The sequence below is a fragment of the Oryzias latipes genome, chromosome 19 (genome assembly GCF_053564925.1).
Source record: "Oryzias latipes strain Hd-rR chromosome 19, Olatipes_Hd-rR_3.1".
Taxonomy (NCBI): domain Eukaryota; kingdom Metazoa; phylum Chordata; class Actinopteri; order Beloniformes; family Adrianichthyidae; genus Oryzias; species Oryzias latipes.
Window position 1 is genome coordinate 14,525,442 of NC_136255.1, and position 16,624 is coordinate 14,542,065.

At 38.8% G+C, this 16,624-nt stretch overlaps 1 protein-coding gene across 27 annotated transcripts in view; it reads right to left on the reverse strand.

Moving 5' to 3' along the window:
• The window catches only part of LOC101170226 (calcium/calmodulin-dependent protein kinase type II subunit gamma), a 41,291-nt gene extending 28,415 nt beyond the window's left edge, over positions 1-12,876 (reverse strand). For all 27 annotated transcript variants that reach the window (XM_011488304.4, XM_078937664.1, XM_078937667.1 and 24 more), the window contains exons 1-2: positions 12,547-12,876; positions 10,000-10,094 (exon numbers count right to left, since the gene is read on the reverse strand). In XM_011488304.4, the coding sequence (XP_011486606.1) occupies positions 10,000-10,094; positions 12,547-12,611 (160 nt within the window). In that variant the 5' untranslated portion in view covers positions 12,612-12,876. The remainder of the gene's footprint in view (positions 1-9,999; positions 10,095-12,546) is intronic.
• Between the last annotated feature and the right edge of the window lie 3,748 nt (positions 12,877-16,624).

A 16,624-nucleotide genomic window follows, 5' to 3' on the forward strand; every position in this document is an offset into this window, starting at 1 on the left:
GACACATGCACTGCGCAACAGGATATGAGGTGCTTTCTGTTCATTTGAAAATGCTTCTTTGCATGTATATCAGTTATGTAGACACCAGTTCCAAACCAGCACATGAATCTGAATACCTGCAGCTCTTCTCACTGCTGTGCATGCATCAATGATATTAGGACCCTAAACTCAAATACTGTTAGCATTTGCTGACCATGGTTTGAGACAGGACATGACTCTTTAGCATGAATGAGAAAGTGAGGAGCTAAACATCATCTAAGGATAAAAGAACCAGATGCTACACAGGTTTTAGGAAGAATAGAATGAAACAGACCATAGGTGACCAAGTCAGCATTAGGGGTCATAAAGGTCTAAAATCAAAAGATTTGAAGAAGAATAAAAGCCTACTTTCAACATTGCTTTTTGCTCAATTCCAGGAACCAATCCAAGAATTAGACACCAAATTATTGCTCAATCCAGAGCTTTACCTCCAGTGCTGACATTCTTTTGGCTACAAAACTCTTCAACCAAGCCTTCTTCAAAGAGCGTATGTTATTTAGGTGCTGCCGACGACATCTCTGGTGTTAAAGGATTTCAACTCAAATTCTCAAATTCACAGCTAGTGGCCAGACTGTCCCAACAGACAAGAATGACAAAAATGAATATTACTTTCAAATTATGGAACTCTAACACTGATCGTTTTCAGAGCTCCATTTACTCTAGCAGCATTACATCAGTCTTACATGGATTACCCTAAAAACTGTGTTGTACATGGCCCCAAACATTATGTAGTAATCTTATTATAAAACAATAAAGTTCACATGTGTAAAAAAAGGCACTTTTTAAATGACATTATATACTTTGTTCAATAATAATAATGCTTGATAAAGTTTACACATTTCTTGTAGTAGAGAAATGAAATATTTCTAAATTGGAGATCGTCTTTCTCCCAATAACCTAATAAATATAAAAAACAGAACAAGTTCACTTCTAAAGATGCTTCTATTGTCACCTTAAATCCACCAAAACTTGAAATTAAACCAAAAACAAGATTTTTCTTACAGCTTGTGGGCCCTCAACTACAGTTTGGGACAAACTGTTCAACTATTAGCTAGTCCTTTTTTTGGATAACATTTTAGTGAATATTGTTCTGTGTGTGTTGCGCAAACTTCAGCTGGGAATTAAACTAAGATTTAGGGTTTCTTCAGCTAACCAATATTTGCTTTTGACGGAGAGCATTTAATCCATTTAAAAACTTCTTAAGACCATTTTCAAGATTTTGTGAGCAAAGATTTTGTACTTGGTTGCCACAGGTTCAGTTTTGTGTCATTTTTCTGTCCTTGTGTTAAACCACTTCACCTTTAATTCAGTAAGCATTAATAATGAGAAATTAAAAAATTGTTGCCACTGCTGGTACACAAGGACACTTGTTGAGCTTCCTGTGGCTCACCTTCAATCTATTCAAAGATAGAAAACTCTAATATCCCAGACTCCTCCTTGTTAAAATTGCCATAGCTTAGCTGCTTGTTTGTCTGAATGTTACATGCTGCTTATATGGACAGCTTTTTTTTCAAAGCACCAATCCTTTCAGTGTTCATATGCTTTAAATAGCAAGCGCTGACTAATATGTCAGAAGGTCATCATGGAGCTAAGCATTGTGGCTGCTGGGCTCCAATCGAATGATGAGTGCTTTTTTTGTGTTCCAAGACCTCATTTGAGTTTGTAATTAGTGCAGGACATTACAGAATGTTGTGTAAAATAATGTCTTTTTTTTAAAGATGAGTGAGAAAATACTGCAGCATTTACACTTTAACATCACCTAATGGGTAAAACCAGCAACCTTAATTGCTGTTTTTTTCTGTACCCTGTTGCGGGTTTTTCTGTGTCTTTTCATAAAAATCATCTAAATATAGTACATTTGTTTCATCATTAAGTGATGCTGCAGTTGTGAAAACATCCTAAATCTTTGCAGATAAGGTCAGAGGTCTGGAGGCAGAACTGTAAAAAGATCCTGCATGACTCAGTGTAGATGTGCGTGCATGCGAGTGTTATCGCTATTTGAGCCAACTATCTCCACAGCTCCATGGCGATTACATGACAAAGAAGCTGACTGGCTAAGATTTGCATTCATTTCCCCAGAGCACCAACACCCTTAAATAAAATCCTCATGCTGTGGCTGAGCCATTAAACGCCACCTTATTCAACTGTTTTTCTACAGGAGCTGCATGCATAATGAAAGAGCAAAATATTAAAAGGAAGTGTAGTTCCCTGCATTGTTTGAGCTCGTCTCTGAATTGTACGTCTTTCATTTCATCAAATCCTTCTCTTTAAATTTTGTCTAATTTGAACAATGGAGTCAGCTGTTTTAATAAACTGTTGTGACGCAGTGCTACACTTTTCCAATCTACCTTCTACTAAGCTCCCTGTTGTGCTCCTGCTGGAGTAGATTTCCCTGTTCTCTGGAAGAAAGCGAATTAACACCAGTGAGAACTGAAGCCCCTAATTACACCTGTGATGCAGGACGGAGGAGCAGACAGAGTTGGAGGGAGGATTACATGCACCGTCCATTTGCTTGAAGAGGATCACAGCTCCCTAGTGTGAGTGTGTGTGTGTTGTACAACTGTCTACCTTGGTGCAGTGTCACTGCAGCACTGACTAATTCATTCAATCTCCTTATTTGTTGGTGTGTGTGGTAAAAGTAGAGAGGAAAGAAACGCCGGAGGGTAATTACTGGCACTTCCTGCTGCTCTCTAATTGGCCATCTGCTTCGCCATGGGGCGGGCCCACGGCCATCTAACATTAGCTTAGGAGGATGGAGAGGACCTGACGTGCACACAAACATTGCCTGAGCACCCACATGAAGTCGGACTGAAGGCTTGGAGAAGCGGTTTCCTCCATAAAAGGTTATCGCTTGCAAATGCTGACAAAAATCAGAAAGCGTCGATACTGATACAGTCACTGAAATTTTAGAATGAAGATGGCATTTTCAGTCTTTCAATGGTTCCCCCATAGATCCATAATACTTATTACGAATAAAAAATACAAACTTGACATAAAAATGTCTATCTATTCATCAAAATTGAGAGTTAACTTCCTTTCGAAAGTTTAACCGTTTTCAGAGTCAGTAGTATGTGAAAACCTTTTATACCAAACAAAACTGGCAGTAAAATGAGAATTAGACAAACATCAAAATGAGATTAATTTGGAAATGAACTTGAATTATGAATTTGTGAATCCAAATCAGATTGATTCAGGAGTTTGACAATGGGTTTAAGCCTCATCATTGATCATATTTACAGTTCTTAAAAACCAAATGGAAAAAAAATACAAATTTCACTCAACAGGCTCTATGGAACAATGACTGAAAAAGATGAGAGCAAAGAATAATTAACATGCAATTGTAGCCTTCAACAAATATTTTGCCCCAGAGTTTACAATAGTGAAGTAATAGGATAAAGTAAATTAAGAGTCAGATGGAGTAGTGGGATTAAGACTTGCATCCGGGCAATAAAGTATTTGTTAGTCAAGAATTCTTCAAGATGTCCAAGTCAAAAAGATGAGAGAGGTCTCATCATGGGTACACTTTAACTGTAGGAACAGTGGAAACATTCAGACAGCAACCTTTCCACCATGACCAAGACCAAAGAGCTATCAAAGGACACCAGGGACAAGATTGTAAAGCTGCTTGTAGAGCTTCAGCTTTAATGTTAATGATATATAATAACAATAATCAAAAACATTATACTGTTTTCAGGCTGTTTTTTGGTATGATTTAATACAAAATGTATTCACCTGGAAGCACAACAAGGAAATGAACCTGTTTTTGTTTTCTCAGAATGTTTGAATTTGAGTTTTTAGTTAGATGACAATAAAGACGTGTTCATATCATATATAAATTAGTTTTATACAATTTCATTAACTTAAAAAAAATTACAAGGTAGAAGATATTTCTGTGTTAAATAGTGTTATAATTCAGCTGGTAATGTTTGGCTGGTAGATTTCTTTTTAATCTACCAGTCAACTTGGACGGTCACTCAAAAATTTAATTTCGGCCACGTCTGGAAGTATTACAATTATTTAAAATCCGACAAGAAAACAGAGTAACTAGCATTGCAAATTGTGCAGAAGGCATGTTCCTTCTAAAACTATAAATACCACCAACTTTTTTTTAAATCACCTGAAGTTGAGCCACCAAGCATGTTCAATCTCAGACAGTCTAAACTAGCTTATTCACAGGATGTTGACGAAACCTTGTCAATTTTATGTTTGTTCTGCAAAACTTGAAAAATGTAGAATTTATTTGTAAAATTAATGTTTTGTTTTTAAATGGAACTGATAAGACAATTTAGGATTCTGTTTATTTATGTTCTCTTTTAAAACTTGAAGCTTTTGTTATAATCGTGTTCCTTTAGTGCATTTTTTATGTTTAAAGTATGATAGGAAATAAATAATTAAATCTAAACAACCTGCTGATGATAACACATTTCACTTAAAAGCAGAGTGTTCAAATTTGACAAATATAGTTATTTGGATTATATCGTGATGTACATAGTTATTGCTTGATATTAAAAAACTAATTCTATATCGCCCAGCCCTAGAACAGGGCCATAGATATAAAGTATTGAGGTGAACATTTTTTATTGAATACATAATTGTTTTCTGTATCTTGACACAAAAACATTTTTTTCAATTTTTTTCTTTTTACAAACTGTTTTTCATAGTTAAAGTGCATCTATGATGAATTTTACAGGCATCTTTTTAAGTGGGAGAACTTGCAGAATCGGTGACTGACCTTTTTTCCCCTCATTGTATTTATATCAAACATCTTGACTACATTAGGCTGTTAATATCTCCGACGTCAATGGTGCAACTAAAGGGCTTGCATTTAAAGGGGACATTTTTGAGATGCACACAGCTCTACACGTATTTTTAGGTTCCCAATACATACAAATAATATTTGAATGTATTGCTATTGGTTCTTATCTTGTTTTTCGCCTCTATAACTTTTGTTACCATTTCCATACAGGAAAAGATCTGGTCCGTTTTTTTTTTTTTAAATGGACTGATAAATAAAGGAAAGTAAAACATTTTCACTAAACAAACTGGACATGTAGGTACAGCATCAGCAGTGTGGGAACTTGGCTGTACTTTGAAGGCAAAACAGCTAAATCTAAGCGGTGTGCTGTTAATATTAATAATAAAAGACTTTAGCTACAGGAGAGGAAAACCCAAGCCCCTACATTGAGGTGTAAAAGCAGAAGACTGCTGAGTGATAAACACAATGAAAATCATTTTAAATTAAATGACTACACAGCCCCGGAGAATGGCAAGCGGCCCTGAAGACTCGTGTTTGTGGAGTTTACGGAAAACACCAGCAAGCACTAATTCAACCTACAGAAACTTGCATATCATCAAAGCACTGTAAAATATGTGTAAGCGTGCATATCACATACAATTTAGAAGTGAGACATCACCTTTATAAAGCTGAGGTCAGCATTAAAATCAGCAACACAGCTACAACCAGGCAATCCTAAAGTCCCATGAGTTTATGTGCACTTTAATGTTTCCTTGTGCTTTGTGCACAACATAAAGACCAGAATCCTCTGCGGCTGCCACACATTTCAATTGAGCCTTCTTACAAAACCCAACCACCATTAGGAGTGCGTGGAACACAGCTTACTGTGCTCCAGATAACAATTACTGCTAAATACTGGAAACTTCACAAGAGGGATGGCGTGTAATTATCCAAGCAACACCATTTTAGATTTTATGCCTAGGTGTCTATAGTTTCCTGTGGTCTAAACAGCAGCAGATGTTATCAAGGACAAAAAAAACCCAAACAAGGCATGAATACAAATGTTCTTGATGCAACCCATTTCTACAAAAATGTGACATTTTCTCCCATCTACTGAAATGATAAATCATTATGTGGGAAGACATGATTTGTGTAATTAGCTGAGTTTAAAGCCTGGATACAACAACTGAGGTTGGAGTGTGTATTGTAAAACAACAGTAGATTCTAGTCAGCGAGTATGCTCGTACCAGTAGCGTAGCATCGCGATTAAAAAGCATCCCAGCACACAGATACGCTTACAGTCTATTTTGTCATGCTGTTGAAGATGAAACGGATCAATAGCCAGAAATAGGATGCAGCAGACAGGAAGAACGGCATGAAAAAGCAGAAACTATCCGTTCGATTTTCAAGGTAAAGTACCACACGTGGACTCTGCATGACACAATCCTAGCCTTCAAAGGCCGCCCTCCTGCTTGTTGACTTCTTACTCTGCCTACTGCTGATTACCTGTATCAGTTACGTTCCACCAATGAGACGGTAGGCACAAATGAAAAGGAAGCAAGATACTCCACAGCTTTGATTGGACACCACGGCTTTAGACAGACTAGTGATTTTATGAATCCCTTTCTGCTGGTTCAGTTCCTGCTCTGCCCGCCCACATGAGTTTAAGAGTCCTTGGGCAAGACACTGAATTTCACATTGTTCCCAGTGGCCTGGTTAGCGCCTTGCATGGCAGCTCTGCTGCCATCTGTGTATGAATGTGTGTGAGAGTGGGTGAAGAGATTTTAAAAGCACTTTCATTATTGAAGGTGTAAGAAGGGCTATACAAGTACACGCCATTTCCCATTCCCATTGAATAATATGTAGGTTGTACAACAGAATATAAAAAAACCCATACCATTCATGCTAAACCACCTCACTGTCACCCACTGTGTAGAAATCTTTACACTGAGTAAATAGTCAGAAACACAAAATGAATATCAAACATATGTTCTGTTAAGAGATAGAAAATAAAGCTAAGCATTCTATCATGTCTATGCACAATGAGTGGACTGATCTCTCTGGTTGAGGTCTGCATTACTTGAAATGTTGAGCCGCCAAAGTATAATCGGTGTGATACAAATGAAGCTATTTTTCATCTCTTTTTAAGGCATGTGCTCTTTAAAGGGCATTCAGTTAAGTGGAAAACAAAAATGTAGAACTATTTATGTACAAAACCCTTTCCTCTTTAAATGGAAACAATATCAGACGGTTACCAAAGCCTCCTGGCCCGAACAATAGGAAAACAAGCTTAGTAAGTGATTTCAAAGTTAAATGGGATATATTTTAAAACTAGCTTCTAATCAATATTTCAAGCTAATATGCAAACTGATTGTCTGTTAGACCAGTGGTCCCCAACTTCCGGGCCTCCGATCGGTACCGGCCCATGGGAGAGCTGGTATCGGGCCGAAGAGAAAAACAAACAAAAAATTTTTCGGCTTTACTAATATTCTGGTTCTAAAGGAAGTTTTATTTTGGAAAACTACTGGATTCTCCTTACCATGTCCGACTCATTCTTGACGCATGTCGAGTCGCTCGGTCATACAGCGCAAAAACATCTGCTGCCTTTTTAAAGCGGCTGCGCTGACCGCTAAATTGAAACTCCAGAGTTAACAAAAAATTTAGAATGTTTTTTTTTCTTTCTGTTTTTACATAAAAGAGCCAGTGAGGAAACGTTGACTTCAAATGAAAAGAAAGCTCCATTTAAAAGACAAAAACCAGGAAACTTTAATCCAAACATACATTTATTGTTGTTCCCACACACTATAATAAACACCATAATAATAATGCATAATATTCAGCAACCGGCTGTCTAATGTTACAGATGCCACGTTTAGTGATGTTTTTTTTTTTTTTTCGTGAGTATTTATTCATCATACGTCAAAAGTCAGACGAGGCTGAAGTTGGTATCTAATTTTTTTGTTTCCACTGTGATAGTTATGGGTTAGGTGAAACTATACCATATTTGAATGGCTTCTATACAATATCTAGTGTACAAATAAAGTTTAAACCAGCTGCAGATATTTTACAGAGGATGAAAATAAACTTTACCTTTAAAAGTTAAGGTGAACTGGAAGCTAAAAAAAAAAAAAAAGTAAAAAAATCAAACACCCACTTGAGCCTCGTACAGACTGCTCCATGAAAACAATTGTCTGACGTAAAACCGGTCTGTGGCCTAAAAAAGGTTGGGGACCACTGTGTTTGACAAGGTTTTGAAAAGGTATTACTGGGGTTGCTGCTAATTACATGTATCCTTCCTGACAAACTATTGCAGGACCAAACACCACAAAAAAAATCTTCTACATCATGTCTTCAACTCATGTTTCTTTCTTCTTTTCCTTACGTTTTTCCTTCCTCCTCACCCCAGCACAGATTACTGCTGTGTTCACCAGAGCTTTGAGAGACTTACCATCCAGGTTACGCATGAGGCCACACTCAGGCCGACAGAAAAACTCACCCAAATCCTACCGGGCAAGCTGCCTGCTCATGCAGAGGCCACCTAGTGTAGCTATTTTGTTTTTGTGTGCCTGCAGGCATATGGCGCATCGGCAAAGCAGCTTTTTTCAAAGCTTCTTGGAAGAAAACTTGAAGTTTCAGCCCCCAATACATCTTCCTCAGTCTCATTTCATTAGTGCTTGGTTTGTTTTACTGCTGCAAAGTGTGACTGAGCTCCACGCACAACTATGCCGATCAAAATCCTCCTCTGCCTTAGCCATTTTCTTCTCTGAGGCAAACAAATATACTAAGGCTGACACTGTACTTCCTGCCTCTGCAAAAAGCCCACAGCTTTGTGCTGAGCCTTTACTTTTCCTTGGTGGGACATTAATGCTAGAAGCTGCTCTATGTGGACACTTTATGGCAGGGATTGAACAATAATAGCATTACAACACACTCACTCAAAACAGACATGCTCCATTAGTGTAACTGCCCGCTCCCTCTGTCTTCCTTTCACACACAAATACCATCAGACATGGACAACAACAAGGTAAACACAGAGGCGCCTATGGAATCTGTGGGGTCTTAGCGGTTGACAAGATGCATTTAGCGTAAGTGGATTAGCCTCGAAACAAACCAATCCACCTTCATAGAAATACGACGGGCAATGAGGAGTGAAGCCACGAAGGAGGGAGGTGTGAAGCTAAGAGAAATAAAGGACATCAGGTGTGTGGAGCAAAAGAAAAATGTACACATACAATCTGGGTGATTCAAAGAAAAGCCAATGACATATCCATGCCTGTAGATAGATAGATAGCCTCTAGTAGAATGACAGACTCACAACATTCTCTCAGACATCAACATCAATCTTTAACGTTCCCATGAAGCGGGAGAAGAAATTAATTGTAAATGGATTTTTCAATGCAACCAAAGAGCTGGGATTGAGAGTGATCCAATACATGATTCACGTTTTATTTAAGGCTTCATTAAACTATCAAGAAGTTGCAGAGGAAAGCCATCAACAGACACGATAACTCGTGAGATTTTGGCCACCACTGGAATTACAGGACAGATGTTTATGTGCACAATTTACAATAAATAAGACCAAAGCGGGAACATGTGCATTTTCCACACAACAGCAGGCTAATTGTAACTTCATTATCTCTGGGAGGCTTTAGAATCTGACGCTGACAGTATATCAGTAATACTGCTTTGAGGCAAAGACCCACTGCGATCATCTTTTAAGCTATAGTAAAAGTGTTCCCAGTGGTCTTATAATGATGATTGTGCAGTTTTTAGCCAAAATCAAAAAATCAGTGTGGTTTCCCAGGACAGTTTTTGCAGAACAGCAGAAGTTAATTAGAAATTTACTTTTGTGTTATGGGCGTGGAGTAAGCCTGGCTTAAATTTCCATCATCCCTTTGTTTAAATGCCTTCCAACTAGCTTACAGCCCCTCACACCCCCAACCTAACGTTACCGGTGCAACAAAAATGGCAAGCAATATTGGAGCTACTCATTGAAAATACTCAGTAATGCAATTTCAAGCTTCAATTTCTTAATATCTGTCCTCCATCATCAGAAAAATGCCACAGGAACATGTTAAAAACACGATTTTCATCGGAGTGAGTCTTTATAGTGCTTTAGCATTTGCAATATCAACCCGGTCGTACTTAAAGAAATGACAGATAGAAAAGTTGCAGACATAATTAAATCACAACATGCATGTGTGTGTTGATGGTAATAACCATACCTCTTGCAGACAGCTTCTTAGTGTTTATGATTTTTGCAGCATATTCTTGTCCTGATGACTTCTTTACACACCTACGCACCACTGAAAAAGCTCCCCTAAGAGAGAACACAAGCAACCAAAAATTAGCTCCGTTTCACACTCACACATAAAAGCACAAAGTGCGACATTTCAAACCTGCCATCCAGCCGTGTGGCAGGGGTTTGTGAATGTATGGCAACAGCTCAGTCTCTCTCTCTGATTCATGCTGACTTTTTTGCGAAAACAATGATAATAATCATCTCAGCTCAGCGTGAAGCCGCAGTTTGACATAAGATGCTGAACTGAAAGTAAATAACCAGGAGCCTCTGGTATTTTTTTGGAACGATAAATGTGTTTTCTATGGCGGTCAAGAAGAAAATCTCTCCATTCTTTAAGAATTAAAGATTTAAATTGCTAAAAAATATTCTAGACTGCATAATTTTTTAGCAACCTAAAATATGATAATTGAGAAATTTCCCTCAATTAAGGAAGGCTGGGTTTTCCTACTGCAGATATAATGAAGTATTGCTACATGGCATTGCTCTCTGCCCCTGCAACTCCCCTGCAGCTCTAAGTCTCAATTATTTAGCAGCAAACGAGAGGTGACAGGTGACACAAGTACAAGTCAGGGCCTCGATGTTAATAACTTGTGACAGAGCAAAATGGATTATCAAATGGATACAGTGACAAAAACAGAAATGTCCAGAAGAAGATGAGGGTGGGGGTTGTTAGTGAAGATCAACTTGTCCGAGCGGCCCTGCCAGCCCTCGCTGCCATTTAAACATGACGGATGCCAAGAAATGTCAGCAAAAGATCTGAAGTTAGCTTGTTCTTAGTGATAATGGTGGGAGGGTTTCACTTGTTAAAGCACATCAGGGGTTGCTGTGATGGAGGAAACGGTGGTCTGATTAGTTGGCCACTTTCACACCAGCATCCGACCCACAACGCCCACAGGTTTGACCGATGAACCCAAAAGCGTCAATTTGCATTTAATTTCTTTGTGTTATTTCTAATCCAGCGTTTACCATTTCACTTTCAAGGAGATATGTGGAAGTCAAATTGTTTAAAATAAAAATGGAATTTTATACTAAAATTGATTTAAATAAATTATGGATTAATCTGTGGCATTGACAAGCCTGTTAAAGCCCCACTCTGATAATCTTTTGATCCATTTTAAAATAGTTCCCAGTGGTCTTTTAATTTTGATTATGCTGTGTTCAGACAAAATCAAAAAAAATGTGTCGTTTTCTAGGACATCGTTTCTGCAGAGTGTCAGTAGTTCATCAGAAATTTGCCTCTCCATTGTGGGCAGAACCGTTGCAATAGAATGAGCCTGACTTCATTTCACATCATCCCTTTGTTTACACTCTCTCCCACTAGCTTACAGCCCCATTAAAAACCCCAACCTAACATTACCAATGCAACAAACAAGGCCGCAATATCGGAGCGATCCAGCCGTGCAGTTTTATTCCAGATGTCAGCTCAGATGAGGAAAACAAAGACGTACGTACATTTACACATTTGCAAATGAATGCATCAGAATGCATGGGTGACTGTGGTCCACCCGGTTTATTTTCTATGTAACACATAAGGTCTTTTTCCAAATGGCATTTTCTTGTCTCAAAGATTTAAATAAAGAAATAACAGTAATGCAATTTTAAGCTTAATTTTCTGTATTAATGTCCTCCATTATGAGGAAAAATGCCACAAGAACATCATGTTATAAACATCAAAACAAGATTTTCCGTTGGAGTGGGTCTTTAGCAAACAGATCCATGTAAATGTAAAGAAACGTAATCATCCTCCCCTTGATCGATCAATAACCAGACTTCTGGTTACCGATGATAATGGGGGGAGGGGGGGCAACTGATCAGAGTATTGAATTCTCACACGTATAACTTCCTGAGTGATCCAGAGGTACGGAGCGTTACTCAACACAGCTACACAAATCATCTGCAGCTGTTACCCCCTAAAAAAAAGGCGGTAGGCCTAGTTAGCTGACGAACACAGCCGCAGATCGAGCACGCCTGCACGGAGCTGTCAGCCCCGCGGGCCGGTGAAATGTCAGAGGGCTACGTCTCCGGCGTCTCTCGGGGCTCCAATTACAGGTTCACGTCAAAAAAATTACAGTATAGGAAAAAAATGAATAGTTTAATATGTTAAATAAACTATTTAAGTGAAACGTAGGCACACTCGATAACAATTCAAAAGAAAGAAAAAGCGCAATGACAGGAGGCTAACTCGGCTAGTTTATCAATATCGGCATGGCAGCGCGTTTGGCTAGTAACTCACTGAACCGTAGTGCGCCGTTACTGCGGGAGCAGCTAGTTAGCCAATAGCGGAGGTGGCTTTACTGACTGCACCACGACTCGGCGTCTGTTTACTGACAAATCTCCGGAGTATTTATCGCTCCTCGACGATAAGCCGTCCCAGCTACATATCACCTGCTAGCTGGCTAAGCAGAAATAATGTGAGGCGAGGTTGCGGGGGTGGGGAACAAGACAAACACGATGCATTTTCGCTGCTTACTTCCCGAGCTCCTCGTACAGCTGATACTCGTCGGTAAACCGGGTGGACGTAGCGGTGGTTGCCATTGTTGGACCGTGTAAAGGGAGGGGGGAGCCCGAGCCTTGGGGCACGACGGCGGCTGGCTGTCGTACTGTGTCCGAGAGGAGGGTAGCCTAGCCTCCAACACCAGGGTATCTTACTGACAGGCAAGCAAGACTGAAGAGGAGAGTCGAAAAGAGACGGAAAGGGAGGGGCTGGGGAGAGGAGAATGGTGATGATAGTGTGTGTGTGTGTGTGTGTTTGTGTGCAGTGAAGGGCATGAAATCTCGCGAGAATTGGCGGCATGAGATCAGTGTCATCAGTTCAATGAAGTCATTGAAATCCTTGTCAAGTTGCTTTTTTAACCTCCTCCACCCTTCTTTATTTTATTATTCATTTTTATCATTATTTTTTATTAAAGGGGTTTATAGTATGATGTAATAACCGGTGCACAATGCGACCCGTACATCCTCCAATTATTGCAGGGAACATCCCTGCATCATTTTACTGCACTGGTTGGGATACACCCAGCCTCTGAGCCAAACTACAATGCAGCAGAAAAATGCTCCTAGACAGGCTTCTGGGGAGAGAACCACATAGAAACACAATAATTCCACTAGAACATCTGCACACAAAAAAAGCAGTCTACAAAAGACGTTTTAATGTGATTTATTCTAGTATTTTATTTATTTTGAACAGGCAAAATTACACATAAGCACAAAAAACAAAAGTATAACTATGAAAGACAATTCCAAAGGACTTTTGATGAAGATTAACTACTTATCAAGTCCAAGCCCTTTTTTTTAAATTCAATCCAAACTTTAGTTTATACAAACAGTATTTTTACATAAATAAAAAAGCACATTTTCGGGGGGAAAAATCACAATAAATCAAAAAAATTGTGCTAAAAAAACACAATTAAATACTATTGAGTTCCTTATATCTACTTATTATAAGAGCCTTTATATTTGCTTAGAGTGTTTTTATGGATGGACAATTTTTTAATGCCTTTTCTGCTGCTAATCTGAACTCTTGTAGAGATACAGCGAAGTTTATCATTTGGTCTCACAGCTGATATAAAAATATTTTATCCTTTTTTTTTCCACGTTTTCTTTTACACATTACTAAAGTTAAATTTGAATTAAAAAACTTTGCTTTCATTCCAACACATTATTTTATTTTTATTCTATTTTGATGCATTTTGGTCTTTTTACATGTCTGTTTCATCATTTAAACTGTGTGTCTCATATTTGTTGATTTAGAGTTTTTTTGGCTTGTTTGCTTTAAAAAAAATTCACGCTGATTTCCTTTAATAGCATGGCATGTTTTGTTGTCTTCTTGTTTTGTTTAACACAATTCACATTTTTACATCAACTGTTCAAACGTTTTGTCTCATTTGACTCTGTCCAATTGTGAACATTTTGAATTTGAAGGCAAGTAGGTTTTTTTAAGGGTTTTTATTTGCGTCATTTTGTTGTACATCACCTATTGTGAAACCTTTTGGTGTCTTTTTTTATACTGTTAACAGTTTAATGAGGTCTTGATTATTAAACTTACTCCTGTGAAAATTATAAGGCAAGAAAAGACCTATTAATGGGGTTTGTATGTATGTAAACACACAAAGACACACTATAGGTATGCACTGGTGTTTTTGCCAGATAGTTTCATAATTTTTAATTAACTGTTAGCAGTTGTACACGCATGAGGGAGGCTGGAATGGGCAGTGGGATCACTGTGGAAGGTTTCTGGTGAGGAGCATGAACCTATGCTTTTCCACAGCATGAGTGTTGTTAGTTTGGCGGCACTAAAAGATGGTCTCCCACAGATCCAGAGTGCTCCACTAAATGTTTAATGTGGCGTGAGTAAGAAGCCATCAGAGGACAGGCCGGTGGGACTGCAGGGCAGAGATTAAGATTTACACTTAGGGCTTGTGTGAGCGGGGCTGCCTGCTCAGCACTCCAGCTCAGAGGATGGGGAGGTAGAACATCACTGAAAGAAAATAAGCCAAATAATGATTTAACATTAAAATTATTATGCGTGGTTGTCAGCGTGGGATCACAAAACACCAAAAAGTTGAAAAATTACAGGTCCGTATCTCCGTATCTGCAAGTGCAGCCTGCTGAATCAGTGATGGAGAGAAAGAAAGGAGGCCAATGTTCATGTGCGTGCGCGTTTTGTGCGCTACTGCATGTGCAAGACAAATGAGCAGTGCAACGCAGGCTACTCCCCCTGCCCTGCTTTTCCTATGTGCTAACCCTGCTGCTTCTCCTCCTCATCCTACACCTCCTCAGCCTCCACAGGAGTTACATAATGGTGAACTCCTCAGCCTTTGTTATTCTCACACCAACCACACACTACGCCGTGCCAACTTGGTATAAGACAAAGGAGCAGAGGAGGGAAGAGGAGTGAGAGAAAGTTGGATCATTTCAATTGAAATTTGCACTTCGCAAATAAGGATCTTTATTTATCTTATAATGTAGAATTGTGTTACACTTTGTTGCAGTCTAACTAAATGAATGTAATGCAATTGTCCTGGGTTTTATAATGGCAAAAGAGGTAGATAATCACAGTGTTTGCAAGCATTTTTGAACTGATTTGAATTTTGAATTCCTGTCAGGGTCATGGAGTTGCATGAGCATGTCCCAGCTATTGTTGGGTGAAGGTGGAGTACACCCTGAACAGTTTGCCAGTCTGTCACAAGGTCACACAACCTCACACACAGTCACTCTTAAGGGTAATTCAGAGTCACCAATTAAGAAGCATGTTTTTGGATTGTGGGAAGAGAGATCCCACACATGCCTGAGGAGAACATGCAAAATCTACACAGGAAAGTCTCAGGTGGGATTCAAACCAAGCTCCTGCACCACCGTGCAGAAAAAATTACAGCTGACTTAATAAATCAAAATCAGCTCAAACATTTTGTTTACATCAGAGCAGACTCAATGTGAAATATGAACTTCAGCAGCTTTGGCATATTTTTGCCTTTGTTGTGACTAATGAGGTTGAATGCGCCATCCGTTACATCATCACAACTCCAGAGGGCGGACAGGGCCAAGAGCTGAGTCATGACACACCCATTCTCTAGCAAAAAGAGGAATGATTTGACTGGGGGAAAATGAAATGAGGAGCACTTTTCCTTCTTTCAGCTGATATTGTCGTGATGCCCGGGAGCAGTAAACTACTGACCCCAGCTTCTCTGAAAAGTTTTGTCAGTGGCGGCTGTCTGGTGCAGCACTTGGCCTGCCTGTGTGAGCGAAGCAGGGTGCTGCTGATTAAATGCCAGTGTGCTCAGGCATGTCTGACAGGATAAATAAATGATGGGAAGTTTTTTGAACATCTCAGCGAAAATCCAGCGTCTACTCAGTTCTCTTTTTACTGATGAACAAAGTTTCTCCATTTTATGGGCTCTGTTAGAAATTCAACACACTAAATACTAGGACTCACTGATGTGAAGTCATCAATTTTATTGTGGACTTATTTATTGCGGACGGCTGCCCCGATTTATGCATGAATGAACAAAATAGTTTATTTAACAAGCTGTTATGACAAAGAAGCAGAGGAGGAAAGAAGAGTGAGAGAAAGATGGACCATTTCAATTGAAATTTGCACTTCGCAAATGAAGATGTTTATTTATCTTATAATGTAGAGTTGTGTTACACTTTGTTGCAGTCTAACTAAATGAATGTAATCATCATATCATATACATATATGTATCATACACATATTAAAAAATGTTTAACCCTGTAAAGCCCACTACATCAAATAATTGACAGAAAATTCAAATTTTTTGGAATCAATGTTTTGTTTTGTTTTTTGACAAAATCCACAAAAGAAATTGCAAAATTAATTTTATGAGTTATAGGTCAATCATGATAAGTGATTTGGTAATGACCATGTCCCAAAGCGACTAAGTGCATTTTTCACATATGAAATTTCGGTAATTCGGGCTTAACATGTGATATACATAATTCAGAAGTTGTTTCTTGCATTTGTCATTTGTCGATGAGCGCAGATGTCTGTTGAGGGTTTTGGGCAAATAGGTCGTACGTGAATTCGGTTT